This window comes from Phyllostomus discolor, chromosome 3 (assembly GCF_004126475.2).
Source record: "Phyllostomus discolor isolate MPI-MPIP mPhyDis1 chromosome 3, mPhyDis1.pri.v3, whole genome shotgun sequence".
NCBI classification, from domain to species: Eukaryota; Metazoa; Chordata; class Mammalia; order Chiroptera; family Phyllostomidae; genus Phyllostomus; species Phyllostomus discolor.
Window position 1 is genome coordinate 198195619 of NC_040905.2, and position 27200 is coordinate 198222818.

Below are 27200 nucleotides of genomic sequence, written 5' to 3' on the forward strand. Positions count from 1 at the left end.
GAGAGTGAGGCGCTGCCCTTGGGTATGTGTGGGAGGGACCTCAGGGGGACGGGAGCAGCCCCTAGGGGCTGTATGGACTGCAGCTCATGCTCACTGCCCACTGCCGCGGGAAGCACAGAACTTGCTGGCTATCTGTCCTGCCCCTAGGACCAAAGGACACTCCCAGGAGGCTGGTCTAGGCTGTTGCTCCGCCCCACCCTCCAGGCCCTGCCCCTCTGAGCTGGAATGGGGGATGATGCCCCCCCCCCCCCACCTCATTCCCATGTCTTGGAAAAAGAAGGCTGGCTGAGATCCCCCACCCCCCACTGCAATACACACATATACACACACAGCACCAGTAAGCACACTGCTGACTCATTTTCTCCAGAAGACCCTGTGCCAGGGCAGATGCCAGCGGTTGTGTCAAAAAGTGGTGCCAGGCGAGCACCCCAGAGTGGGGCCCAAGCTCTGGGCAAGTGGACAGTCATGCTGCTTGGAAGCCCAGCCTCTGCTTTCTCCCGTCTTAGTGCCTCCCTCACCACTGCAGGGCCCCCGGGCCTGTGCCCTCCGGCCCGGCCCCGGCGTGCCTTCCAGCTTCGCTCCGTCACACCTCTCCCCAGACCACCGAAGTGCCCTATCAGTGGTGGCAGAGGACTCACACCAGTGGGGGTCTGGTGGCGGGGCAGAGAGAGCACTGCCTTCTCCTATGGTGGTTCCCGACTCTGCCCTGTGAGCTTGGGCAAGCCTCTCTGCTTCCTGTTTTTCTCACCCACAGTGTGGGCATCTTCATTCCCAACAGGCAACAGGGTTTTGGGAGGATTCACGGCACCTTGCTTGTAAAGGGCTTAGAACAGTGCCTGGCTTGTAGTAAGTGCTTAGTAAACGGCAGCTGTTATTGGTATTATTATTCACTGCATCTTGAATGGATGTGTGAGTCAACTGGAAACTTCGGGGCGGCATCCCGTCCAGACAGATGACCGTCTGTGTTCCCGTGGCAGAGGTATAAGGTGTGAGGGAAGGAGCCCGGGTGTGACCTTCTGGCCATGTGGGCCCTGGCCAGTTCATGGAGGCAGGTGGAACAGGCCCATCCCCCTTTGCTGTTCTGTGTCCTCTGCACAGCTGCCTTCCCAGCTTACCCCTCAGGAGCACAGGCAAGCTCTGAGTCCTCAGGCCCCGCTTCCTTGCGTGTGTCAGGGTCTCAGCACCCTGGGCCTCGGCTCTGAGCTCTCAGGGGATGTTTGTTCAAGTTGGTATGGGTCTCCAAGCTCTTGTGTGTTCCCAGGTGACGAGGATGGAGGAAGAGTCATACTAACCAGCCACAGGCTCTGGCAGCCTACTGGTCCAGGAGTAGCCACATTTGGTGAACTGGCAGAGGGCCTTGTTCAGGGGAAATGAATGCCTTCCTGGAGGGCTGCATGGCCAGGCTGTGTCCCCAAGCTCAGGCACCTAACACGTGACTCCAGTTTCGGCTGCCTCCTGCCCTCTCTGGCCCCTGTGCGCTGGTCTTCCCGACATTCTGGAGCCCTGGGTTCCCTGAGCCAAGGCCCGCAAGTCGGGGGTGAAAACAGAAGTCTGGAAGAACCAAGCCCTGAGCCAGCGCCGCCGCTAAACGTTATTACCAGTAGCCTAAACAGGATTGGAACGGGAGCAGAGGGATCTGCAGGACCTCCCTTTGGGAGCCAACTTTCCGGGCCTGGAGCTCACTTAGATGGCTGGTTGGCTCCCCAGGCCGCATCTCTGTTCTGGTTGGTGAAGGCTGGGACTCTGGGCTCCGGCAAGTAGGAAGTCCCTGTAAGTCTCTGGTTTCTTCTCCACGGGAGGCAAACCCAGGGAAAAGGCCTGTGTGTTCAGCAACGCAGTCAGATGATACGGGCCACCACCGAGGCGCTGTGTGGCTCTAGGCAAGGCGCTGCCCCTCTGCGGGCCTCGGCTGCCCATCTCTACAGTAAGGGGGCGGGGCTAGAATCTGGCCTCTAGATGAACTCATGGGGTCTTCTCCCACTCTATACTCCCGCCCTATCCTTTGCAAGTTTATGGGTCAAGGGCGCACAGAACCCAGGTCAGTGGCATTTTTTCCAGGTGAGTGAATGGGGGACAAATATTTTTGTCACAGACCTCCAGGGCTGAAATTCTCAAGTTAGCAACCATGGCGTTAGGAAGCTTAATTGAAGAGAAGATTCTGATCCCATCTCCCTTGTGTGTCTTCTTCCTCCTGAACTTTGGGGACTGAAAATATTTTCCCCTCCTTTACCCCCTTATTCTCTACAGACTAGTCGCCTTGGCATAGCCCAGCAGGAAGAACTGACCGAGAACTACACGTGTGGTTGTTGCCCCTTCTCTGCTCCACGTGGCTGCTCTTCAGCAGCTTGGGAAACATTCGAATACGGGGGGGGACGTGACGTCACACAGTGAGGCTCGAGCAGTGAGGGCTGGTGCCTGGGAGAACTGGGGAGAGAGGAGGCTGGAAGGACATGGAACAGAAACTAGTGAGGTTGCAAGAACATGGGGCAATGAGGGGCAGTATCTTCTGAGGTGGCATCCTCAGAAAAAAATGAGTTCCTGGTCCTCTGAGTTCAGGGACTGCTGAGTGACAGAAAGTGCGGCCCATTTCTTTCAGGGCTTCTCAGAACTTGGTGTGCAGTTGGGCTTCTGGACCTGCCATGGCTGGGCCCCAGGAGACGGCTCTTCCCCAGTACATCTGGCTCCAGTTTCCCGAAGTGTCCACCTGGTGGATGGAGAGAACAGTACCCAAGAATTACGGCCCCAGAGCCTGCCCAGGGCGACCTTGAGGAAGTCCCTGCCCTCCCTAAGCCCCCGTTTTTGTCCAGCAAAGCTGCCTATTATTTCTTTGCAGGGCTGACAGGGCTGCCATTTGATGCAAGTGGGCAAGCCACGCCAGAAGGTCGGCCTGCTCTCCAGACAGCTCCAGGACAGCTAGGCAATCTGACCTTTAGAGATTGCTGGTGCTGGTCGGTGGCGGATCCTGGGCCTGTGCGTCCCAGCCTTAGCCCTCCCCACCTGCCCCTCACAACAGTCTTGGCCTGCAGCCTGGCCAGCCATCTCTGGCCACGTGCCGCCCTCCCCTTTGCCTACTCAAGGATCAAATGCCCCAGGTAGCTTCGGGTATCCCCAGTGGCTGCTCCCACAGGAAGGTGTAAGTGGATCACTGCCTCTGCCCATCTTGGCAGGAGCCACTGGGCAGAGCATTAACCCTGCAGTCCCCAAAGTGCCGGAGCAGCAGGGACAGCCTGTGGAGCACTTGCGTGGCTGGTGGCAGGCCAAGCCCTTAATGTGCATGAGCTTCTTCAGTCCTCATGCCTGACCTGCAAGATAGGGAGTAGTACCAGCCGTGTTTCAGAGGAGGAGACAGGCTCAGGGAGGTTGAGCGACTCATTCGGGGCCACACAGCTGGTAAGCCATGGGGCCGGGTTTGCACCTGCACCTGCCAGGCTCCCTACCATCTGCTCTCTTTTCTCCTCCCGATTTCCATCAGTGTGAAGCCAGCTAGGCATCTCTTCCTTAGCACGCACTGGTCCTGGTTAAGGAATCTCCTCCTGCTCCATGCCTTGGGCCTGGAGAGTGAGTTTTCCTCTCTGCTGCCCTTGGAGGACACTGGTCATCCAAGCAGACTGGACTGGTCTCCCCGCCGACCTTGTAGCCCTCGCTGTACCACCCATTGGGCCTCAAGATCATGAGGCCATAGTACGATGGGGAGACTGATGCTCAGAGAGAGGGAGGGGCAGGGGCTGGCTCCTTGCTGCCCAGTGAATTGGTGGAAGGTTTTGAGCTGGACCTTGGCTTTCCTGACACTCAGGGCAGGGCTTCCCGTTCACTGTTTCCTGTTCCATGACCTTGGTTTATCACTCTGTAAAAAGCAAGGTCATATTTGTGCCGTGTATGCAGTTCCTGCCCCAAGAGACTGTGCCCTATAGAGACCCATGGGTGCCGACTGTTCCAATGGGGTCCTAGAGCCTGCACCTTGCCTCCCACGCCCCGTGGCTGAGACCGGGATGGGCCTGGGCTGGGGGATCCACTCCAGCTCCCCAGCCGGATCTGGACCGAGGGGTGGAAGCTGATGCCGCCTCTGCTTGTGTCTCCTGTTCTCTAGGGGGTTTCTCTTCACCTGGATCTTAGTCTCATTTGCCTGGCACCTGGCCTCCACCCAAGGAGCTCCTGAAGGTAACGCTCTCTTCTCTTTGTCCAGGGGGAGACGGGAGAACAGAAGCCCCTGGAGAATGCAGGGGTAGGGGCCACCCGTGCACCTAAGCGGAGCTCAAAGCCTTGGTTTTCTCGTCGGTACTAGAATGGAGCCGATCCTTGGCGAATTCTCTCCGGGCATGAAAGAATCACGTTCCATGTTCTGTAAGGGGTGGGAAGGGCTCTGCAGAAATGTGGAGGGGTGATCCCTTCATTCCTCTCTGGGGGGCACAGTTTGAGTAGGTTGCTCCGGGCCATTCGGTCTCACTTGTCCCTGTTTGTCCTGGGACAACTGCGGAGGGGAGGCTCGAAGGCCATAACTATCATTGCCCAAGGCTGTGACCACCCTCCCCTTGCCGGGAGAGCCTGCTCTTCCCAGCTCTTCCCGAGGAGCTGTCCAGGGGGCCAGGGCAGCAGTGGGCTGGCTACACAGCTGCCCCTTGAAACTGAAACCTCTCCCACATCTGTTTGTCAAGCAGCCACGAGGCCTCTTAAAATAGCAGCCCTTCCCCCTTCTCCACGGCCGCCGTGTGCGAGGCAGGCCGCCGGGCACTCCCAGAGCCCCTGTGGCCTGACCTGGCCGCTGGGCAGGGATTGGGCCCCCGGGAGAGGAGGGCCGTGCCCGGAAGAGACTCCTGCTGCCCGGCAACATTTTGTGCAAATGTCATATTTTCCGAACTTGCTGTTTCTCCCACAAAGTAGGTGAACAGCTGTCCAGAGTCCTGAGTCAGGCACTGGGGGTTGGGGAGAGGCCGGAGCTGTGTGGAGCCAGGTTTATGTAATAAAGGGATCTTGCTGCGGCCAGCTGGCTGGGCCCTTCCATCTTGGCGCTGGGCTGTGTTCATTCTCCTGTCCCCTAGCTCCTCACCCCTGATGGGATTCTGGATGTGTCTCCGCCCCGAGTTCCAACCTGTCTGAGGGGCTCCAGCCCAGAATAGCATAGTGGCTAAGAACAAAGATCCTGGAGCCAAGCTGTGCCTTTTATTATAAGCTGCATGCCCTCGGGCAGGTTATAGCACACTTTTCTGACCCTTATTTCGAAAGTGGGGATAGCAAACAATACTTGCTTCATAGATAATTGAGAGAATCAAGCAAGGTAATGCATGGAAAGTACTTGGTACATAGTAAGTGCTCAATAAAAAGATCAGTTACTATTGTTAATTCTATTACTTACCTGAAAAGTTTGGGCAAGAACAGCCCCTTTCTCTCTGCTGTGGAGCCCAGAGCCGCCAGATGCTTCAGAAGCTCGGTAATGACCACCTCTGCTCCAGGGGCAAGAGTTTGGGGCTCTGCCCATGAGCTGCAGGCGGTCTGTGGGGGAGGCTTTGAAACCCACTTGGAGAGGACATTCAGGGAAACCTCACTGGTGCCACCTGGTCTGGCCAGTTGTCATTTTTCCCGGGGCGAGTGCAATTGGCTACACGCTGCAGTGTTCAGGGAGAGATGCGTGCAGGCCTGGGGGTCTGCCTGGGGCTGCTGAGGTGGCACAAGGGGAGGCACAGGTGGCTTCCTGCCCTTACCTTTTCCCCAACAAATGGCTCCTCCATTCTAAGTTGTTTATAGTGAGCAGCTCTTGGAGATAACAAAGAGGTTTCCAGTGCTTAACCGCACAAAATACACTACTACTCCGAGAGTTCTTAAGCAATGGTTTACTTTAGCTTAGGATCTGCAGGCAGAAAAGGTGGGGGACAAGGAGGAATCTGACGTGAAATGAGGGCCTTAGGGTCCTAGGGAGGAGTAAGGGTCTTCAGTCCAAGTGACTGAAAGGGCGGCCTGCAGCTACAGAGCTCTTCGGGTGGAGTTAGCCCTTTGTGGCTTGTCTTACAGGCAGGGAAACGGAGGCCTGGGTGTCAGGGAGAGCCTTGGCCCGAGGGCCCTGGTGCAGGCCGAGTCGGAGGAGATGAGGAAGACCACCATTTCTTCTCCCAGCTGCCCTATGATGCAGCCACTCTTCGTAGCCCTGTTTTACAGCGGGGGAAGCTGAGACTTAGGGCCCAGACTCTGGTGGTCTTACCTGGGTCTAAAGTCGGGCCTTCTGACCCCAGAGCCTGCTGTGCCGCCATGAGGCCAGCACCTATGTTCTCAGTTTCTCCCCGCCCGTCTAGCTGTCCATCATCTCTGTTGTCAGTCGAGGGACTACTCAGTGCTAAGTGCCGCACTGAGCCCGGTGCACACACCTCACTTTGGGTCGTGAGGGAGGGGGCATTCCACACTCAGGGGCTAGGGTGAGGAGCTCAGGGGAGGGGCCCCGGGGACCTGACCCAGACCCCAGGTCCTGTGGCAGCCTCTCCTTGCCTGCCGAGACCGCCAGCTGACAGCCAGATTCTGCAGGCCCTGGCAGCTCGGCGGTTGAAGGGCTGGTGAGAGGCAAGGTCAGGCCGCCTTTCCGCAAACACCCTGGAAGCGCGCCTCTCGCTGGGGCTAGCCCTGCCGCTGTCATTACTGGGCGGATGTGACCTGGCCAGCCCGTGTTCTGCCAGAGGACAGAGGTTGCAGGGATGGATGCCTGGATGACTTCCTCTCCTCTCTCCAAGGCCACCCAGGGAGAGTCATTGGAACTGTCCTCTCCCTCCTATGTACATAGAAGCTCCCCTGAGCCTGCTCTGGCCAGACAGAGACCTCGGCAGTGGGGCGGGGACTCAGTAGGCTCCTAAAGGTGGACATCCTTCCCAAGCTCCAGTGACATGGCCATTCCTGTCACCCTGCTCCCTCACTCATGGGACTGCTGCCTGGAGGAGATGGCTTTTCAGGCGGGGGATGGGGGGAACAGGTCACAGGGGACAGCCTCTAATATTCTTAGCACTAGCACTGGGTGATGATGGTCACTTTTAATATTAATAGCTATTGTTTGGAGATGTGTGTTTTTGTGCTGGCATTCCTCACAACATCCTTCTGAGTTTGGGATGATTGTTATCCCATTTGATATATGGGAAAACAAAGGCACTAAAGGCATAAGACTAGTGAGTGATGAAGCTGGGATTTGAACTCAGGAAGTTTGGCTCCAGAGTCTGTGTTTTCTTAACCATTATGTGCAAGACAAGGGACTGGTTCCAACTCGGCAGTCTCGGCCACAGCCATCAACCAGGGGGCAGCAGGTGGCGGTCCGTGGGCTGGCCTCACTGCCTGTGCACCAGGAGGGGGCTGGGGCTGGGGCTGGAGCAGACCCTGACCAAGCCCTCTCCCCCTGTGCCCGCCCTCTCCAGATGTGGATGTCCTCCAGCGGCTGGGCCTCAGCTGGACCAAGGCAGTGGGTGGCCGGAGCCCCCCGCCCCCGGGGGTCATCCCGTTCCAGTCAGGCTTCATTGTTACGCAGCGGGCCCGGCTCCAGGCCCCCACGACCGCCGTCATCCCGGCCTCCCTGGGCACAGAGCTGGCGCTGGTGCTGAGCCTCTGCTCCCATCGGGTGAACCATGCCTTCCTCTTCGCCGTCCGCAGCCGGAAGCACAAGCTGCAGCTGGGCCTGCAGTTCCTCCCCGGCCAGACGGTCGTCCACCTGGGGCCCCGGCGCTCCGTGGCCTTCGACCTGGACGTGCACGATGGGCGCTGGCACCACCTAGCCCTGGAGCTCCGCAGCCGCACGGTCACCCTGGCGACGGCCTGTGGGCAGCGCCGGGTGCCCATCCCGCTGGGCTTCCACAGGGACCCGGTGCTTGACCCGGAGGGCTCCTTCCTCTTTGGAAAGATGAGCCCGCATGCGGTCCAGTTTGAAGGTGCTGTGTGCCAGTTCAGTATCTACCCTGTGACGCAGGTCGCTCACAATTACTGTACCCACCTGAGAAAGCAGTGTGGACAGGCTGACATGTACCGGCCCCAGCTGGGGCCCCTTCTCCCCCAAGACCCTGGTGCACCCTTCGCCTTCCAGACCGACCTTGCCCTGCTGGGCCTGGAGAACCTGACCACTGCCATGCCAGCCCTGGGGTCACGGCCAGCAGGCAGGGTGACTGTGGTGCCCGCCACACCCAGCAAGCCCCTAAGGACTAGCAACACAAACCCTCACAAGCCTGTCTCAGTGCGGGAACGAGCCCGGACCCCACTGCCGCCTGCCAAGCTGTCAGCGAGTGACGTGCTTCCTCCCGTGCCCCGAGCCTCTCCTGCCAGCCCCGCCACGCCTGTCCAGCCACTGCAAAAGAGCGCAGCCACCAAAATCCCCAAAAGCCACCCAGTCAAGCCTTTGGCCCCTTCTCCTTCAATTCCCCCTGCCAAAAGCCCTCGCCCCACCCAGAAGGCAGCTCCACCTTTCACAAAATCAGCCCCTCCCACTAAGAAGCCAGCGACACCAACTTTACAACCAGCTCCTGCCAAAGTGTCCCATCCCTCCGTGAAGCTGATCCAGAAGAACCCTGTCACGCCCAGACCCCTACCACCCAGCGCCCGGCCCCTGTCCCCTGTCACTGGTGCCTCTCAAAAGCCCTTTCCCCCAGCGGTCCGGACGGAGGCCAAGATGAGCAGTCGTGCCGGTGAGCCAGCTCCTGCACGCACCAGCACGCACCAACCTCCCCAGCCCACTGTTTCGCCTCCATCGCCTGCCTCCAGTCCTGGCTCTACCAGGACCACTCGGCCACTAGCCACAGTGATGCCTCCTACCCTCACTCCTGGTTCAGTCCCCTCTGGAAGCAAGAAACCCACTGGATCAGAAGACACAAAGAAAGCCAGACCCAAGAGCAGCCCCCGGAAGCCCTTCCCCTTCCGAGCCGGGAAGGCAGCCAGGGATGACCCCATCCGTGATCTGACGACACGGCCCAGCCCCAGACAGCCCCGGCCTGGCCAGCAGAGCACCCCGGCCCCGGTGCTGGTCCCAGCGCGATTCCTGTCCTCCAGCCCCTGGCCCACGAGCAGTGGCTATTCGCTCTTCCACCTGGTGGGACCCACGCCTTTCCCGCTGCTGATGGGGCCTCCGGGGCCCAAGGGAGACTGTGGTTTGCCGGTAAGAGTGGGTGAGGGGTGCGTGCTGCTTGGAGCTCTAGTGGGTAATGGGGGCGGTTTGGGTCAAGTGGGTTGTCTCTAGTAAGGGCAGAGGAAGAGAAGATCCTTAGAGTGGGGAGCTGGCTATGAGCAGGGTCGGGATGCAAACCCGGGTCCCCCACTCCTCCACCTCTGCTATGTTTGTGATTGTAAGTCCCCTGTGTTCGTGATCGTCTGAGCCCGGCTCGGCTCAGGTAAAGAGCACCCTTGGGCTTTAGTTGGCCCAGGCCCCAGGTCATCCTTTACTACTCCAACTATAAAGGTCAAGTGGCTTGAGGAAAACCATGAACCGGCCAGCCCTGAGTCATGCAGCCTCCGAGGTCCAGCTCCTGGGCCCAGCAGCTTGCCTGGTAGTCTCAGACGACGGTCCCACGGGGGTACTCCTGAATGTGTTTTCTTTGGCACATGCAACCTTGTTTAAAAATATTTAATACGTTAACTAACATTTTTAAAATACGAGAGATTTCTTACGAAAGAAATCTCTTGGAAGTGGTAGAGATGCCGTGGCCTGTGGCCGGCGGCCAGGTCAGGGCTGCCCCTTTAGACGGGACAGGTCCGCTGCTCTCTGCACCAGTCCCCTCGTCTCCTGACTCCCGACTGGGCCTTCCGACCCGGCCCTTCCACCCGTCGGTGTCGCCGGCCTGGATCCTGCAGACATTCGATTGGTGGCCTCTGGTAGGGGGGTGTGGGGTAAGGAGGGTCAGTTGGATCCCCGCAGTCAGGGAAAGGAGAAGGAATGTTCCACGTGCAGCAGACAGTCTCAGGGTCAATGCCTCCAGCTTGCCTGGGACGGTCTCCAGGAGCAACGGCCTTTCTGCAGCCGGAGGCCTGTTCCCGCAGCCAGAGAAATGGTGGGATGGAGTTTCCAGGAAGCCTGGGCCTCAGCTCGGTCCTCCCGCCTCGGTGATGGCCACCGTGCGGCTTCCTCCTTGCGGGCTCTGTGTTTGCGGGTTCCCTGCAACGTGGAGACAGTGGCAGATGCTGGGAGTTCCTGGGCCTTACAAACACACTTAATACGTTTTAATAATCATTAGGAATAATATTTATTCAGCCTGTCTCCAGGAGGACCGAGGCACCGTTTTTATTATAACCATATTGTAGAACTTATGGAAATTGTGTGCATTGCTTGGCAGTTATGTCAACGTTCTGCTCAAGTCCCTGTGGTCTGCAATTGGCAGGACAGAGAGTTGGGAGCTGAGGACGGGACAGACCCTCCAGGCTATGCCGACGACTCAGGCGCCGGGTGCCTGGGGCCCTGATAGCTCAGGTCCCCAAGCTGCACGGGTGCTAGCTCACTGGCTGTGTAGTTGAAAGGGGGTGAATATTCTCCCTTTGACAGTGGAGTAAGATTCAGGGTCTCCACTCTGCCTAGCAGAGGAAGCCAGCCCTGCCTCCCGAGCTGTGTGTGGTGCGGAGGGAGGAGGGCCTTGTCCAAGCCAACAGAACTGCAACAAGAATGGATCGTAGGGGTGTAGACTCTGCCTTCGGGTCTGGCGGATGCCTGAGCCTCCCTCCTCCCTCCTGGGTTTGGCAGGGTGGGTCAGCAGGAGGTGAAGCCTCCCTCCAGGTCTCCTCCTTGGGCTTCGCCGTGGTGGAAGAAGGTGCTGGAGTTGTCCTGTGCAGTGGGTGGTGCTTAGGCATCATTCAGTTCAACCCTCCTCAGTGGGCAGGGGTGGAACTTGGAGGCTGTGCCCAGAGAGGGCCAGGACTTGCCCAAGGGTGCACAGCACATGGAAGGCAGAGTTGAAGTTTATGGCCCAGCTCCGGACTGCAGAACACTACATCCCACCCCATGAATGTCCACTCTGAGACCCTAGATGCAGAGATGGGAGCCGGGGGTTTCAGAGATGTGTTAGTCCCTGGGCCTGGGGCCTCAAAGGAAGAGCTCAAAATCTAGAATCTTCTGTTTCTATCCCTATGAAGTTTGTGAGGTACTTCCACATGGGTGGCATTTCCCTCTAGGACCTCACAGGAGCTGGTGCCAGAGGGGCAGGACGTGTGTGTTAATCCCTCCTCTACAGATGAGGACACAAGGGTTAGAGGGACGTAAGGCTCGGCCAAGGGCAGCCAGCATGTCCCCGCAGGGGCTGGGATGCACCTCCAGGTCCCCAGCTTCCAACAACGGCCATGGCTCTCCCTACTCCTCCAGCCCTGAACGGGTGAGGGTGAGAGGGAAGACAGCAGTCCACCCGGGGGGCATCCTGCCTCATGCCCCCCACTGCTCCCTAATTCTGCCCTCCCTCAGCTTGGAAGCTAGCCTCATTCCAATAGGAATCCAGAAGCTTTGTTCAGTTCTCTGTGTGACAGGGGACACGCTGGTAATTTATATTTCACCAGATACCAGATATGAAATCAAAGTGGCATCTTTAAGTGGTGGCAAGAACACATGTTTCTTCTGTTCTCTGTCATCTGCCCTCAGCCCCCATATACATTCAAAACCTAATCCCAGCAAAGCAAGAGCTGTGTTGCCTGGGGCATGGGGCTTAATTGTCCCCAGGCTGGGAACATGCAGTCCTGGGTTCGAATCTTGGCCCCGCTACATATTAGCTCTGTTGCCCTGACTTGCCCTCAGCTCCCGGTCTCTGCAGAACGTAAGACAGCAGCTCTCAGCTCCTGTGAGGAAGCAAGTTGGATGATCTCCAAGGCTGCCTTGGAGGTCTGTGTTGCTGGGTGACTTGGGGAACTTCTTTCCTCTCTCTGGGGTTGTCTACCCTCATGGCATGACATTGGAAGAGCTCCCTTCTTAGGAATGGCTGTGGATCCTTTCAGAGCCCGAGAGGGGAGCCATGGCTGTGTCTGAATGGTTCTACACGCTTGTCAAGGGGGCACAGGATAGACCGGCTGAGGCTGAGACAGAGCTCTGGGCCTGGGCCTGCCAGGAGCTGTAGCCACGGAGCGGGGAAGCTCTGTGGGAGCCCCAGGAGCAGGGGGAGCATGGAAAAGCTGAGCTGGGCCCAGGCTGGGGAGGGGCGGGAGGCTGTGGTTCACAGAGGCTGCACAGAGGCTGCACAGAAGCTGCACAGAAGCCCCACGCCTGGGAGGAGGCGAGTCAAGGCCTTATTTATTCACGATCAGGCCGCTGGCATTTGCACGCGCATGCACTTCTTGCAGGCGTCACCTCAGGGAGACCCAGCTGAGGGCCTGGCCCACAGCAGACGCTCCATAACTATCTGTGAATGAAGGAATTTGATCCTTACAAAAAACAGGTTGTCCTGACTTCCCAGGCCGGGTTCCTTGAGGTTACACAGCTCTCTGGTGCTGGTGGGATAAGGAGGCTGTGTGGAGTGTAAGCGCCCCACAGACTTTAGACTTGGAATGACCTGGGTTTGAACCATTCTCTTATCTGGCCATCCTTCCCTTCTTTCAACAAATATGATTGAGTGCCTTCTGGGTGTCAGGTGCCGTGTGACCTCTGGCAAGTCACTTAACCTCTCTGAGCTTTGATTTCCGCCTCTGTAAAATGGGGAGATGGTACCACCTACCTTTCCAGGAAGGCTGTGTGGCTGGGGTGAGGGGAGGCTCATAGAGCACCCAGCACCAGAATCTGAGTCCCAGCGGGTTGTTGTGGGGGTGTCGTTGCATTGAGAGAACCAGGAGTGTTTGGACACAGGAGGACCTTTTTGCTGCTGGCAATTAGGAATTGGGACTAGATCTTGGGAAATGTACCCCTTACACCAGTATTACCTAGAACCCAGTAGAGCGGAGGGGTGTTTTGCTGTCTTTACCATAGTGCTTTTGAGCTCCTACTATGTGCCAGGCTCTGTGCTAAGCAGTTTTTTTTTAAATTTAGTTTTAGAGAGAGGGGAAAGGAAGGAGAAAGAGAGGGAAAGAAACATCAATGTGTTACCTCTCGAGCACCCCCTACTGGGAGCCTGGCCTGCAACCCCGGCATGTGCCCTGACTGGGAATCAAACCAGCAACTGTTTGGTTTGCAGGCCTGCACTCAATGCACTGAGCTACGCCAGCCAGGGCTGTGCTAAGCAGTTTGCATGCTGTATCCTGCGACTCCAAGTGGGGAAGAGGGTTATTGAGGAGAGTTTAAGGAAGGGACTATTTACAGAGCTGTGGGCAGCATCGAAGGAGCCAAAGGGTCTGGCATCACACAGGGGTCCGACCTGAAGGTGCAAGGGGAGAGGCAGGTGTTACCAGAACCCAGGAGAGTTAAAAGGTGGCCAGGGGTCTCTGACAGGAGCAGGGGCCAAACTATAGCCCAGCAGGGAGGGAGCAGGGAGAGAAATCTCCTCCCCACTCTCTGTGTCTGCAGTGGCCTCCCCTTGGCCAACCCCAGCCAGAGGCAGAGAGCAAGGAAGCCTGGGGGTGCAGCCTGCAGAGGCCAGCTCCCCAGGGCACAGGGCGGATCTTGGGAGTAAATGGAGAATAACCAACACACAGACATTGTCTTGGAAGATGAGTATTACATCCCATTTTACAGCTGGACACACTGAGGCCCAGAGGCACAAGGAGATGAAGGAACTTGCTCACGGCCACACAGAGTAGCCCTGTCCCAGCATGCCCTTCCCTTAGGCAGAGACTGGGGCAGGCTCAGCACCCTGTGGGCCGTTCTTGGGAATCATCATGAACCCTGATGTCAGATAGGAAGGCCCTTTGAGATCCCCCACCTTCCTGCCCTCGGGCTATGGGCACTGAACAGAGGTCCAGAGACTGAAAGCTCACTGTGCGGGGTCACCCGGCCGTTAGCAGCCCCCTCAGGACTGGACTCAGGTCTCCCAGATCCCAGGCCTGTGAAACCTCTCCTTGCTTGCTGCCAGGGGCCATGCCAGCCAGGACCTCTTTCTGCGAGGCTTGGCAGGCGGGCTCTTGCAACTGGACACAAGGATGGACTTGTTGCGTGGGATGGGGTTCCCCTAGGTCTGGCTGTCAGAGGCCAGGACCCTTGGGGAAAGCCCAGGGTGGGGGCTTGGCTGTTTCCATGGCTCTGTTTTCCTGAGCCCTGAGTCCAGGCCTCTTCCCCCAGATAGGCCTGCGGCCCCCGCTCCCTCCCCCCGAGCCCTGGGCCCTCTCAGAGGCCCCGTTGTTTGCAGCGTGGAGTGGAAAATCCCACCCCGGCCTTGTGAATCATCCCAGAGTCACCCGCTCAGGCTTTGGGCCCTGGAAAGAAACGGCTGCGTTTTTCCATTGCACGGAGAACAGGCAAGGTTTTGGATCAGGGGCGAGGGGTCGCCCGCTCTCACTTGCCCACTGACAAAGTGGTTGCCGAGTGGGGAAGGGCCTGGCCCGTGGCTGCAGCCGGGCACTGAGAGGCCCCGGCCCGGTGTGGTAGAGGAGGGCCGGCCGGGGCTGCAGCTGTGGGGCTGGGCTGCCGTGTCAAGGAGCCGGGCTGTGCACTGACATCACCAGGCCGGGCCGTGGGTCCCAGCTGGCACTGGGTGTCTGCTCCGCAGATGTTGTGGATGAGGTCAGATTTCAGCTTGGATGCCCCCGTTTCTGGGGCAGAAGAAACGCCAAGAGGGAGTGTCCAGGCCCTCTGCAGTGGCAGCCCTCCGGGGTCACGGGGGAGCTCCGGCCACAGAGCTCGTCCCTGCCTGGAGCCCTGCACGAGCCCCGCACCCTCTGGGCCTGGGCCTTCTTTTCTGTGATACGGACATGACCTCCCTTTTCCTCTTCCACCAGATAACTGGAGGAGGGAATCCCCACCACCCCGCAGTTCAGGAAGTGCCAATGTTGGGATGCTTCCCAAATGTTCGTTTTACAGATGCCCACAGAAGGGAAGCGAATTATCCAAGTTTGTACAGCTAGTCAGAATACACCTGGCCCAGATTTTCTCTGTGGAAGTTGCCCAGGGTAGGAGAACATGTCAAACGGTTTTGGGTTGAATCCAGGCCTTGCCTGTTCACTGTGCAGACTTGGGCAAGTCGTGTTGCCTCTCTGAACCTCTTTTTGGTTTCTCATCCGTTAAAGGGGCTTGGTGATGATAACAACACCTACAGTGATGCTTGGCCTTAAGGCCCTTGCATTTCCCTTTAATTCTGGGCCGCATGAAAGAATAGGGCCAAGCAAGGCCTTCTAGGAAGGGAAATCTTCTGTTCTTCCTGAAAAACAGATGTCGAGGAGGGTGGCTTAAAATATCACGCTGGGGAGGTTCCAGCAGCTTGCTTAACAGAAACAACAGCTAACTTTTGGGCACTCACTGTGTACCAAGCACCAGGATCACCACTTTTTGTAGATTGTCTGTCCACTAGATGCTATTATATCCTATTTTATAGTTAAAGAAGGAAGCCTTGGAGACTGGAAGTTGCTCGCCCAAAGCCACACAGCTAGGAAGGAGGGCTGCCCGAGTGTGAGCCCAGGGTCCTAGCCTTACACCCTTTCACCGTAGTTGATTGCTCCCTGGGGACAGCAGGGCGCACACTGGCCCTGGATCCCAAACCTGCAGAACTGGACCAGGACTAGAGACCCTCCCCCTAGCCCCTGGGCTCTGCATGGGAGATAGCTGCCAATGGCCAGCTGGACTGGAGGCCCAGAGGTGGCTGGAAGTTGCCTGAAGTCACACAGAGGTCCCCTTCCCTCCCCCCGGGGCCCTTTTCAGGGACCCTGGGGCCTTGGTACCCATATCTGCCCGTCTCTATCTCTCTCTTGATTTTTACTCGTGGGTGAGCAAGCACGTGGTGTTCACGGGCCAGCACTGTGAGCCGAGGCTGCCCAGCGTGAGGTCTGGATTAATTACCAGCCAAACCGTACTGGGTTTTCAACACTGATTTTAACTCTGGGCAGGAAACCTGGAATCTCTGCTGTTGATGGTTATTTGAAACAAATGAATTCCCCAGGCCTCACATATCCTCGAAAGCCTGGCTCCCTTCGAAGACTCCATGTTCAGTTGTTCAGATCAGGCACTTGGTTCCTGCTCGTTTACTCCTTTGGGGGAGGAGGGGCCACAGCTCTCGAGCCCATCGTGAGGGGGCGTAGTGGAAAACAGGCAGGCTGAAAGGCTTGCACCAAGTCTCCAGCTCTCGAGGGGCAAAACCCGGGTTTGAACAAAGGCCAGTGCGTGGTTCAGTACATCGGCTCAGCTGCCACCCTTCCTGGATGGAGGAAAGGGAGGTGAGGCCAGACAGGTGCCCCCTGAATGCCAGGTTGCAGGGTGAGACCCTTCTCTTGTGGGAAATGGGCAGCGGTTAAATGCTGTTGAGCAGGGGAGCAAGCGCCTTAGGAATGTGTACCAGGCTGTGCGGAGCACTGGAAAGGGCAGAGGGCAGAGGCCGGGAGACAAATGGTGGGGCTGCTGCAAGTTCCCGGGGAGCAGTGACGAAGGCTGGGCCAGGCTGGGCCAGGCTGTGGCCGCTGAAATAGCTGAGACCTCTGAGTGACAATTATTCGCCAGGTACTGTGTTACACATCTACCGTCTCACATTTCATCCTTGAGATAATACCGTGAGGAGGGTCCCCATTTACAGGTACTTGCCCGAACCTAGCTGGTAAATGGTAGCACTGGGATTTGAACCCATGCCTGTTGGATACTTATGCCCTTTATGCTGCATTGCATCCCCATGGTGCAGAGATGCTTGGTGTGACTGTGGGCAAGTCCCTTCTGGGCTCTGGCTCTGCAGAGAACTTGGCTGAGCTCTGAGGTCTGTTGCTGTTTTATTTTATCAAACATTTGGCTGAGCCCTGGGGGCAGAGAGAGATGACTCACATCCTATTAGTTCCTTTGAGGAGACTATGGTCTGGTGGGAGAGACAGGCTTCTGAGCAGACAATTCCATGAATAATACAGTGGTCTTTAAGGTAGAGAGAAAGAGGGGAACTTGGCCTAAATTGGAAGAGTGATCAGGGAAGGTTTCCTGGAGGAGGTGACATACTAAGTTAGCTGAGTAATAAAAGATGAGAGCTTTGAAGACAGAAATAGCAGCAGCTGCAAAGGCCTGGAAGTCCCCAAGGGCCTGAGTTCCTCAGGCAGGGATGTGGGGGAAGCCCTCTCTTCAGCAGTGGGTGGAGCTCTTGGACAGGTTTGTTGAATGAATGCTTAACTCATTCTCATCATGCCGCTGGTACTGACGCTGTCTTGCTTTCCCTTCAGGGTCCCCCTGGGCTGCCTGGGCTCCCTGGACCCCCAGGTGCACGGGGGCCTCGGGTAAGTGATCACTCACCATCCTTTGAGCTCTGGCTGGCTCCCTGGCCTGCCCCTCACGTCCCAGCTTTGCTGTGTGACCTCGAGCTGTCCCACGCCCCTCTCTGGCACTCATTTTCCACTTTGTCCTGTGGAGTTGACTTAGGGCTCTTAGGGGAAATGTGTAGACGGGCCTGGCATAGGACAGCGGTGACCTCTCACAGGGGGTCAGTTGTCCATTGTGGGTATGACTCTTGGAGCCCGGATGGAGAGGGGATTTCTGCAGACCACACCCCCAAGTCGATGGATCTTGGCGTTTGTCCAGGAAAAAAGCTCACTTGGGAGGACACGACCCTTGCATTCAACTTCGCACATCTGCGGACCATCCTGGGGTAGGGATGCTGACCCAGGCAGCTGGATGGGCTGTGCCCGGGAGTAGGCGAGCTCCCTGCACTGAGAGGTTCAGCGGAGGCTAGAGGAGGGCTTGGCAGGGCTGAGGTGGCTGCTGTGAGCTAGCCTGAGCCTCTGACTGAAGAACAGCTCCTGTGTGCCTGGCACGTCACTCACTGCCATCTCGTTTGATGCCCTCTTCCCCAGAACCCCCATGGGTCAGTATGATCATTCTCCTGTAGGGGTGAAGAGACCGAGCATCTAATAAATGGAAGAGCTAGGACTGAAACGCAGGCTCTTCGCCCTATGCTGGGACCCCTCCCTCCCGGAGGGAAGGCTGCACCTTTCCCAAGAGGACTCAGACCCATGGCGCCTGGCATCTGTGCCCAGGCTGAATCAGCCTTTCCCACGCTGGGTGCCTGGTGAGGCCCTGGCAATAACAGATGCCTGGGGCATATTTTTAGCTCAGAGCCCAGTGGCTGGTTCTGGTTATGCAATTACTCGAGCCCTAGTTCCCTCTAGACCTGGCTCTGGTCTCCCAGGCCTGGGGCTCTGGAGTCTGCCATCAGCAGTAGTGTTTCCACCTGCATTTAGAATCCCCACGGAGCATGTGCCCAGAGCTTAGGACCACAGAGGTGTCATGGACACCACTGACCTTGACCTTGCAGCCTGGGAGCGGGATGAGGCCCTTTGACCTGGTGTTCGAGGCCCAGACAGTCTGCCTGTGCCCCCACACTCCCCCTGAGCCCTCCATCCCTGAGCCATTGCTCAGGCTGTCCTGTCGGCCTGGCACAGGCCTCTTCTGTGAACTCGTCCTCCATCCATGGCTCAGAACAGGCGCCAGCCCTTTCTCTGATGACCGCCCCTCCTCGAGGCTCCTGCAGCGCTTTATCCGGCCCTCTGGGTGGCACAGGTCACTTTCTAAAACTCCCGTCAGCTGCCGGACTCTGTGTATGGAGCTGTATATGTGTGATCTCCTTCCGTCTTCACAGCCACCCTGAGAAATAGGTTCTAATGTTATCCACGTTTTACAGGTGAGGAAACTGAAGCTCAGAAAGGTTCAGTTACTTTGGATAAAGTCAAACATAAAGTAAATGCCAAAGCCAGGGTTTAACCCAGACAGTCTGACTCCAGAGCCTACGGTCTTAACCATCTAGGTGCTAATTTTCTATGTATTTGGCCGAGCCGCTCTGGGCCGGATACAGGCCCTGCTTACTTCTTTGTCTGACCCAGCACTCCGTAGAGTGCCCTGCATGCAGCAGGTGCTGGGTGAGTGGTTGCTCATGAGTTCTAGTCTGAGAGTCCCGAACAGTTCCACAAAGAAGTCGTGTGATTTTAGTCAAGTCCTTTTCCTTCTCTGGGCCTTAGTTTCCCCATCTATAAAACATGGGCTCCTAGTAAGGCATTCCCGAGGTTCCTCCCAGCTCTGAAATTCCACAAGTGAGTGGATGACCCTCCTGACATCCTTCTGTCTTTCTGTGTGTTGCAGCCTGCATGCCTCCTCCCTGCGCCCCCATCCTGTTCCTAGACTGGAAATTCCATAGATCATAAAATTCCAAAGATAATAGAATGGTGGGATAAAGCCATCCCAGCTCCTCTGCAGATGGTAGCTCTGGGGCTTAGGGCGGGGCGGGGCCTCATCTGAGGCCAGTGGCGTGCCCCTTCCCACCTTCACATACTCCTGTAGCCCATCAGCCTGTTGAGGGAGGGACATTGGGAAATCCCTGGGCCCTGCCCCCACCGGCCCTTCTGAGCTGCAGCTTTTATAGAATCGGTCTGCTTGGCTACCACTCAACTATGTGCTTCGTTTCACTGAAAGGCAGTGGCTGGAGAGGGGTGAGGAGGTGGGGGCAGGGAGGCAGGAAGCCCCCACCTTCATGAGCTGCAGAGGGGGTAGCTGAGTGCTCTAGCCCACCATCTTTGGAACAGCTAGGGGCTGGACTGGGGAGAAGTGGCCACCCTTGACTTTGCACAGCCCACTCCGGGTTCCGGGGTGTTGGTCAGGGGCCCCTCTTCAAACATCTCTGCTTAAACTTTGTCCAGTTCAGGCTGAGCTCTGGGATTAGACCCCAGGAGCCTGGGCTGGGATGAACATCTGAGGTCTTCTAGGTTCCATAGAGACTACCACGTTTCAGTCCTTGACAGGACAGACGGGAAACTGAGGCTGGGGGCAGGAAGGCTCAGAAGTGGTTTCAGGTCTTGACACTTCCCAGTTATAGCCCTGTGCCAGCAGACAGTGGGATGCTGGGAGGGGCAGGGAGGTGGACTGTTTTAGTGGGAGGGTCACCCGTGACACCATTATAAATACCCCAGGCTTAGTGAGCTTCTGAACACTGTACTTTCTAGATGTTTCCAGAGAAGAGGAGGGTTCCGGTTCAGGCATCGAGGAAGAAGGAGGTTCCCTGGTTGGAATGTGACAGGCTGCAGCTGGGAAGTTGGTGTCGGACAGGGAAGAAGACAGCAAGTTCATACACAGCCAGCCAGATGGGTCAAGAAGGGCCAGCCAGGGACAAGGGCAGTGTGTCTGGAGGCTGGTGTGGTGGGGGCACCATGGGGCCTTTTGAGGGGCTTCTCCCCACCCCCAAGGTCCCAGATTATGCCTATTGGACAGAGACCCTCAGGAATTACCTGACTCCCGGGGCTTTGTTTTTATTACTGGGCTGCAAGGCTGTAGTCCAGGGCCCTTGCTGGAGAAAGTGGACATAGCTGGGTCCAGCTGTTATAGCATAGTGGCCTGGGAAAAGCCAGTACCATGAATAATCCCTGGACTGGAAGCCAACAGGGCTGGTTCCGGCCCTCATTTGGCCGCTATTCTCCTGTATGGTGTTGGCCAAGACTCTTTGACTCTCTGGGCCCAGGCTTCCCAGCTGTTCCATGGGCTCTCGTGGACCGTGTAAGTGCAGAGCCTGTAGGAATCCAAGGGAGAGCTCTGACTATGTGTTGTAACCACAGGAGGGCTGTGCCTCCTGTGTACAGAGAGGTCACGTGTCCCCTTCATTGAACGCTAAACTCCGAGGGCTCATAAAACAGTCCAGCAGGAGTCTGAATGGTGGAAGATTCCCCAGAGGAGGTGGCATTTGAGCCAAGTCTTAAAGGATGGGCTGTGTTTCAGCTGGAGGGGATGGATGGGATACACATGCCAGATGATTGGAACAGCATGGCAAAGGCGGTGAGGGGAGAAAGTACTGGGGTGGAGTGGGGAAGCACACAGCTAAGTGGAGCCCGAGGAAGTCAGCTGGGAAGGGCCGATGTGGCCAGCTGGAGAGAGTGTAAAAAGGTGGTCAGTCCCACTGCTAAGTGCTTTGTGCTCTGGAATCACATCTGAAGATGAGACCTAGCTCTGCCCCTGAGCAGCTGGCCAGACCTGATAGGATTATAAACCTCTGAACACCAACTTCCTCATCTTCAGAATAGGCGTAGTGATGGCACCTATCTTGTGGGTTAATGGAGAAAATGAGATAATGAGTGGAAAGTGCTTAGCACAGGACCCGGCATCCAGGGGGCCCTCCCCACCAGAGGGCCACTATCACAACAGTGCTCAGACTTGGAGGAGGGAGAGGACCCAGTGGGCAGAAAGAACCCACTGGCACTGCTGTAGGAAGTGGAACGGCCCCTTTTCCGCTCATCTCTGTGTTTCTTTTTCCTGTCAGGGTCCTCCTGGGCCTCATGGAAATCCAGGCCTACCTGGCCCTCCTGGAGCCAAAGTGAGTATTTTCTGTGGGATCTGGAGATTGGGCCATGGAGTGAGTGCTGAAATTAGGTCCATATTTGGGGTGCTTTCTAGGGGCTCCTGATGGGAGGTTGTTAGGGTCATTGCGGAGGATCCATACTGGGCTACAGGTACTCCCTGAGCACCTCCTGAGTGCCAGGCCTTGTGCCAGGCTGGGGACACAATGAGGAGTTCGGAGTTTATTCCTGGTTGGGAGGGACTGGGGAGGAAGGACAGCGAGAACCTAGAGCCCTCAACAGAAGTAGGAGAAAAAGCCATTTGATGCTGGAGAGGGAGAGCCTTGAATGTCTGACTAGTGATATGAGATTCTAAGATGCACTCTAGGGATGCATGTCCAGTTTTGAGCTGTGGAGGGATATTTTGTTTCCTTTTCTTCAATGGTTAGTAGTCTTATTTGTTTTTCCTGCTTTATTGCATGGGTCAGAACTTCTAATCACATGAAATAGTACAGTAGTAGTGATAGTAAGAAGTCCTGTGACTCTTCAGAGGATGTTCCAGGGCTGGGGCCAGATCTTTTCACCTCCCAACCCTACCTGTAGGACAGGATCTCAGCATAGTTCTCATTCCCACTATGTTTGTAAGCATTTATGGTTTACAATATACCTTTCCCATCCATCTTCTAGTTGTGTAAGGCTTTGTTAACTAGTCCAAGCAGCCTATTGTTCCCTATGCAGGGAGGAAGGAAGAGAGGTTTGCCCAAGATCACACAGGCTCATTGGCTGGAGTGCTGGGTTTGGCGACCAGGTCTTGTCCTCGCTAGGGTGCAAACAATTAATTAAAGTTTTTACATTCCTTATATCTCTTACTGGGGAATTTGCAGGAGAATGACTGGGGAGCTGAATAGCTTTGTGTATCTGGGAATTTACACCTTCACCTGACCAAGGTGCCTGGAGCATTTCTTGAGCTTTAACTTCATTGGCTTTCCTCCTTGTCTTCCTCCAGCCTTTGGTCAACGGTAACTCCTGTTAGGGATTTACCCTCAGTTTTCCTCAGCTTTCTTCTGGGCTTCACTTGCTGTCTGCAATGCGTTGAAATGTAAAGAGCTTGGGCTTTGAAACCAGGCTGCCTGAGTCTTACCTGTATTTATTAATTGTGTGACCTTAGAAAAGTTACTTACCTTCTCTGGGCTTTAGTGTCCTCATATGTGAAATGCGGATAGTGATAGTTGCTACCTCTTAGGCTTATTATTATTATTACCTGTCTGTCTGGTTTCCCCCTCAAGATCTTCCCATGGACAAGCCCTGTGTCCTGTCCCCACTGTGGTATTCCCTGTAGTCACTGCCAGACTTGGCTCAAGGTAGACGGTCCCTAAGGGTCTGTACTTGTGGATGTTGTCCTCAGGCCAGATCTCAAGCACTGAGCTGCTGCCGAGAATGCAGAGAGAATCCCATAAATAACTAGAATGCCCCAGGTAAGGACCCCAGGCAAGGGAGCAAGTTCACCCCCTCTTTGGGTCTCAGCTTCCCCTTTTACAAAAGGACAGAGTAGGATACATGGAGGCCCACCCCAAAAGGTTTTTAAACCCAGCTCCTTTACCAGCTGGAGACTGAGGTGGGCAAGGGTGGGATGGGGATAGCTGCTGTCCTTTTTTGGCCATTGGAATCCTGGGTAGTCCTGGGCCTGGCCTTGCACCATGGACAAAAAAGGCAGTAGAGCTGGCTCGTGAGCAACAGAGGGTGGGAGAGTGTCTGGGAGGGGCAGCTGCCATATGAGATCCCAGAGGGTGGGTTCTGCAGAAGCGACCGTGGGGGGCCCAGATGAACAGAGGCCCTAGCTGGGAAGGGGCTGCCCTTCAGCCTGGGGCAGCTAGAGGGTGTGGGCCAAGTACCCAAGCTTCTGATTTGTAAAGGGAGCTATAGACTCAAACAGACCCGGGATAAGTCAGACCTAGTGAGACCTTGCCTCTCACCTGCACGTCACCCCAGGCTGTGACTCGGCCTCTCTGAACCCCAGTTTTGGTCCTGAGTTGCATTCTGTGGGTGTTAAGAAGAAGACCGGAGTTGCTGCACAGGGCGGCCTGGCACAGTCCCAGGCTTGGAGCGGGTGGACAGCGGAGGGCTGTTCCCTCTGTAAGGCCCTGTCCAGCTCACAATGCTGTGATTTCTTGTGAAGAGCGACTGAGTCAGGATTTGGAAGGCCTGGGTTCTGACGAAGAAAAGAACCAAATGGGGATTAATGGAAGTTGGCCAAACCACCCCTCCCATGTGTTACAGTAACTATTTCACTGGCTCCTTGCCAAGAAACCTGGAAAGCTGGCGGGTGTGTGTGCACATGTACAAGTTCATGTATGTGCGTGCATCTGTGTGCACCTGTATGTGTATGGACCTGTATGCACCTGTGAACCTGTGTGCATGTGCCTGTGTGCATGTGTGTACATGTGTGCACACCCATGTGCACATGCATGCAAGTGCCACATGTGCGTGTGAGTGTATGCACACGCCTATGTGTGCATGTGTGAGCCTGTGTGTGTATGCACCAGAATGTGCATATACCCATGTGCATGGGTGTGCACCTGTGTGCCCATGTGCATGTGCCCATATGTATGTGTGTCTGTCCACATGTGTGCATGCCTGTGTGTGTGTGCGCCACGCAGCCCCCACTTTAAAGGTGAGGCAGTAGGGCCCAGAGAAGGGAAATGACTTGCCTAAGGTCCCGCTGTGAGTCCCTGGCCTCACCCCAGGACTTCTGACTCAGGGTTGAGCTGGGAGAGGGAGCGTGGGAGTGAGAGTGAGAATCAGGGAGCAGGGGCTCTTGGAAGGTGACATCAGGGTGGATCGGCTTTCCAAAGGGCTGTTTCCTGAGTAATTGAGCCAGGTTGGGCCAAATGAACAGGCCCACCGCCAGGAACACTCTCTCCGGCCCTGGAGGGGATGCAGCTGGTGCCTGTCTGCAGGCCCCTTCTCTGAGCCCATGCTCTGAGGGGCTGGAATCTTTGTGGCAGTGACAGTCCCAAATGCTAGGCACAGAGGGTGCTTGGCGCTCACCAAGGACCTACTGCTTATCAGTTTCTCCCTGATTTGCTGCCTGTTCTGACTCATCTTCATGTTCTAATCTGACCTCTGCCAGTGCTTCATCCAGGGCCTCAGACAGTCTTTTTTCTTTTCTTCTGGCTTCAGTTTTCCTGAATATGTTACGGGGTCAATAACACCTCCCTGGCCCACTTCACTGAGTTATTGTTGGAACTCTAGTGAGGTGAGGAATTTTGCAAACTCTTGAGCGGCTGCACACAGATGCAAGTGGGTGTTGCACTGACCCTGCATAATTAGAATAGCGAGGCGAGCGTACTGGGAAACTGAAAAGATCTGGGCACGTCTCTTGTATGTGTCCCTCAGAAGCTCTCAGAGAGCCCCAGGGGCAGTCCTAGCAAGGCTCACATACAAGGTCACATCACCTGGGTGTGGGTGCAGATTGGGGAGGACACATTCGAGCTGCATCTCGAACAGTGTTTATGGTTTGGCTAATGATGACTGCAGAATGGTTCTCTAGGGGGGAGTGACTGCCTGAGCCAGGGACTGACAGCTGGGAAGTGCAGAGTGTGGCTGAGGGATGGGCTGTGGTCTGCGGAAGGGGCAGAGGGGACCCTGTCTCTGGGAGGAAAGCCCAGTCTGGGCAGGATGGCTGGGACCCGATGACCCAAGACTTGGGACCCCAAAGGAGGGGTTTGGACCGTGTCATCATGCAGTCAGTGGGAAGCTATGCAATCAGTGTTAGAGCCTGGAGTAATGGGGTGCTATGTGAGTGGGGATGGATGGGAGGGTGCTGAAGCGTGGGACAGGGCTCAGAGCAGAGTGTGGGGAGACATCCTCGCTGGAGGACTCAGCAGCCAAAGTGGAATTGTTTTTGTTTCAGGGGCAGAAAGGGGACCCGGGGCTCTCACCAGGAAAGGCCCATGATGGGATGAAGGTAGGTTTCCAGGGACCCCAAAGCTCAGGGAAGCAGGGGAGTGGAGAGTGGGGGGCACCCTGGAATAGCCCTCCCAGGTGGCTGCTTGACCAACACAGGAAAGTGAGAAAATCTGGGCAGATCAGCGCTGGTTTGTTTTTTTCCTTGAAGTCCTTCTGCCTCGCTACACCAAAAACCAAAGCCGTTTCCTGCTGTCTTCTTTTGGGTTGCAGCCATAAAACCCACAGAAGACTTGGCTGACGGACATTCTTGGTGAATGTCACCTTGCCTAATGCCCTGCAAGGCTTTCTATAGGGGCTGCTAGGTGACCCTTGGCATCCAGAAGCTTCTTGGTAGCACATGCCCAGGAAGCTCGCAAAAGACATTCAAAGTGCCCTCTGAGGTTGTTAATAGACATGCGTGTAGATTTCTAGGGGAGTGGGAAGGGAACGGGCGAAAGGTTCAGGGCTCCGGAACTCTGCAGGGCCAGGAGACCAGAGTTTCTCCCATGGGAGAGAAAGCACTTAGACCGGAGGATTGCATTCTTCCCTGAGGCATCCACCCTGTAAACTAATCAAGGGGCCTGGAGGGAGTGCCAGACATTTGGGAACAGGAGAACCCAGAACTCCAAGTAAGGTCCCCCAGCGTCTCAGGCCTCCATGTCCTGGAGGGAACGCTCCAGTCTGTCCATCTTCCTTCTGGACTCAGCCTAAGAGTCCTCCTGATGGGCAGAACACTGCTTCTCAACCCAGCCTCCTGTGCTTGATTTCCCCAAGACATGGGTGGCTCATTCCTTTCCATCCTCACCAATAAGATTTTTCATTCATTAGCCTGGGTGTAAATGTTCATATAAGTTCCCATCTGCTCCTCGTGGGAACCTCATAAACCAGGGCGGATGAGCCCAGCTTGCAGATGAGGAAACAGAGGCCCCCAAAGTGGGTGGCCTACTGGAGATCACACAGCTGGCCAGGTGCAGAGCAGGATTGGTACCCAGATCTGATGAAGTCCGGGGGCCCCGGCTTCTCTCTTGCTCAGGGCTTGTCTGTTCCCAGGTCTCATGGTGGTGGCAGCAATGCCTCCTACCGGTGACCGTCATGCCCAGCAAGGATGGAGAAGGCAGAGAGAGAGCTGATTGGAATGGGACAGCCCCTGTCATATCATACATGCCCCTGGAGCAGTGGTTTTCAAACAGTGGTTCTTAAATAGTTAGCAACAGGACCCGGTTTCCATGACACCCTATGCCAAAATCCAACATAGAAAACAGATCAGATGGGGCAGCTGGGTTAAGTGGGGAGGGACTGGATAGCCTGCCCAGCGGGCTGCCCTCACCCTGCTCAGAGGCCCCCAGTCTCCTCGGAGTCCTCTGGGCCTCTGTGAGCCCTGTTTACAGACAGCAGGCCATGAGAGGTCACGCTCTCAATTTAAAGAGTGTTTCTGCTCCCTTCCCCCAGCTCACCCCCTTGTCTCTGTTTTGCAGGGCGACATGGGCTTGCCTGGGCTCCCTGGGAATCCGGGACCTCTTGGACGAAAGGTACACCTTGGTTTTGAAGCTTTGCCTTGCCCAGGAGGCTTCCTAGTAAGCGAGTCATTCGGCAGGAGCTCTGGGAGCCTCTGCCCCCACCCCCATCCGCCTCTCCCTGGCCCCAACCCAGCTCCCGTGGGCACAGGGAACACTGGCGGGAGGTGAGAGAGGTTTGCGAGGGCCTGTGCTTGCCTGGGGTGGGCAACACCATGGCTTGGAGAAGGTCCCCCCAGCCATGGTGAGTGAGGTATGACAAGAAGTGGCCCTGGTTCGTTGTCCTTCGAGGGGCCCAGCTGCTCCTGGGAGGCTCCCCTGAGGAGTACAAGGGTGGTGGAAGGAATTTTGTCAGAGCCAGAAGGCCCTGCGGTAGCCTGGCCCCACCTCCAGCCTGCCCAGCAGCCTTGGGCCCGTGTATTGCCTCCCAGTGCCTCTGCCTCCTCCCACCTGGGATGGAGACAGTAACCTCCTTCCCCT

General features: G+C 56.4%; 1 protein-coding gene across 5 annotated transcripts in view; it reads left to right on the plus strand.

Moving 5' to 3' along the window:
• Nucleotides 1-27200, plus strand: part of COL27A1 (collagen type XXVII alpha 1 chain) — a 130298-nt gene that overhangs the window by 2748 nt on the left and 100350 nt on the right. For all 5 annotated transcript variants that reach the window (XR_004902320.1, XR_004902319.1, XM_036022114.1 and 2 more), the window contains exons 2-7: nucleotides 4088-4158; nucleotides 7380-9100; nucleotides 17173-17226; nucleotides 21243-21296; nucleotides 25172-25225; nucleotides 26682-26735. Coding sequence is in view for 3 of the 5 variants with exons in the window: in XM_036022114.1 (XP_035878007.1) it covers nucleotides 4088-4158; nucleotides 7380-9100; nucleotides 17173-17226; nucleotides 21243-21296; nucleotides 25172-25225; nucleotides 26682-26735 (2008 nt within the window). In the remaining 2 variants the exon portion in view is untranslated. The remainder of the gene's footprint in view (nucleotides 1-4087; nucleotides 4159-7379; nucleotides 9101-17172; nucleotides 17227-21242; nucleotides 21297-25171; nucleotides 25226-26681; nucleotides 26736-27200) is intronic.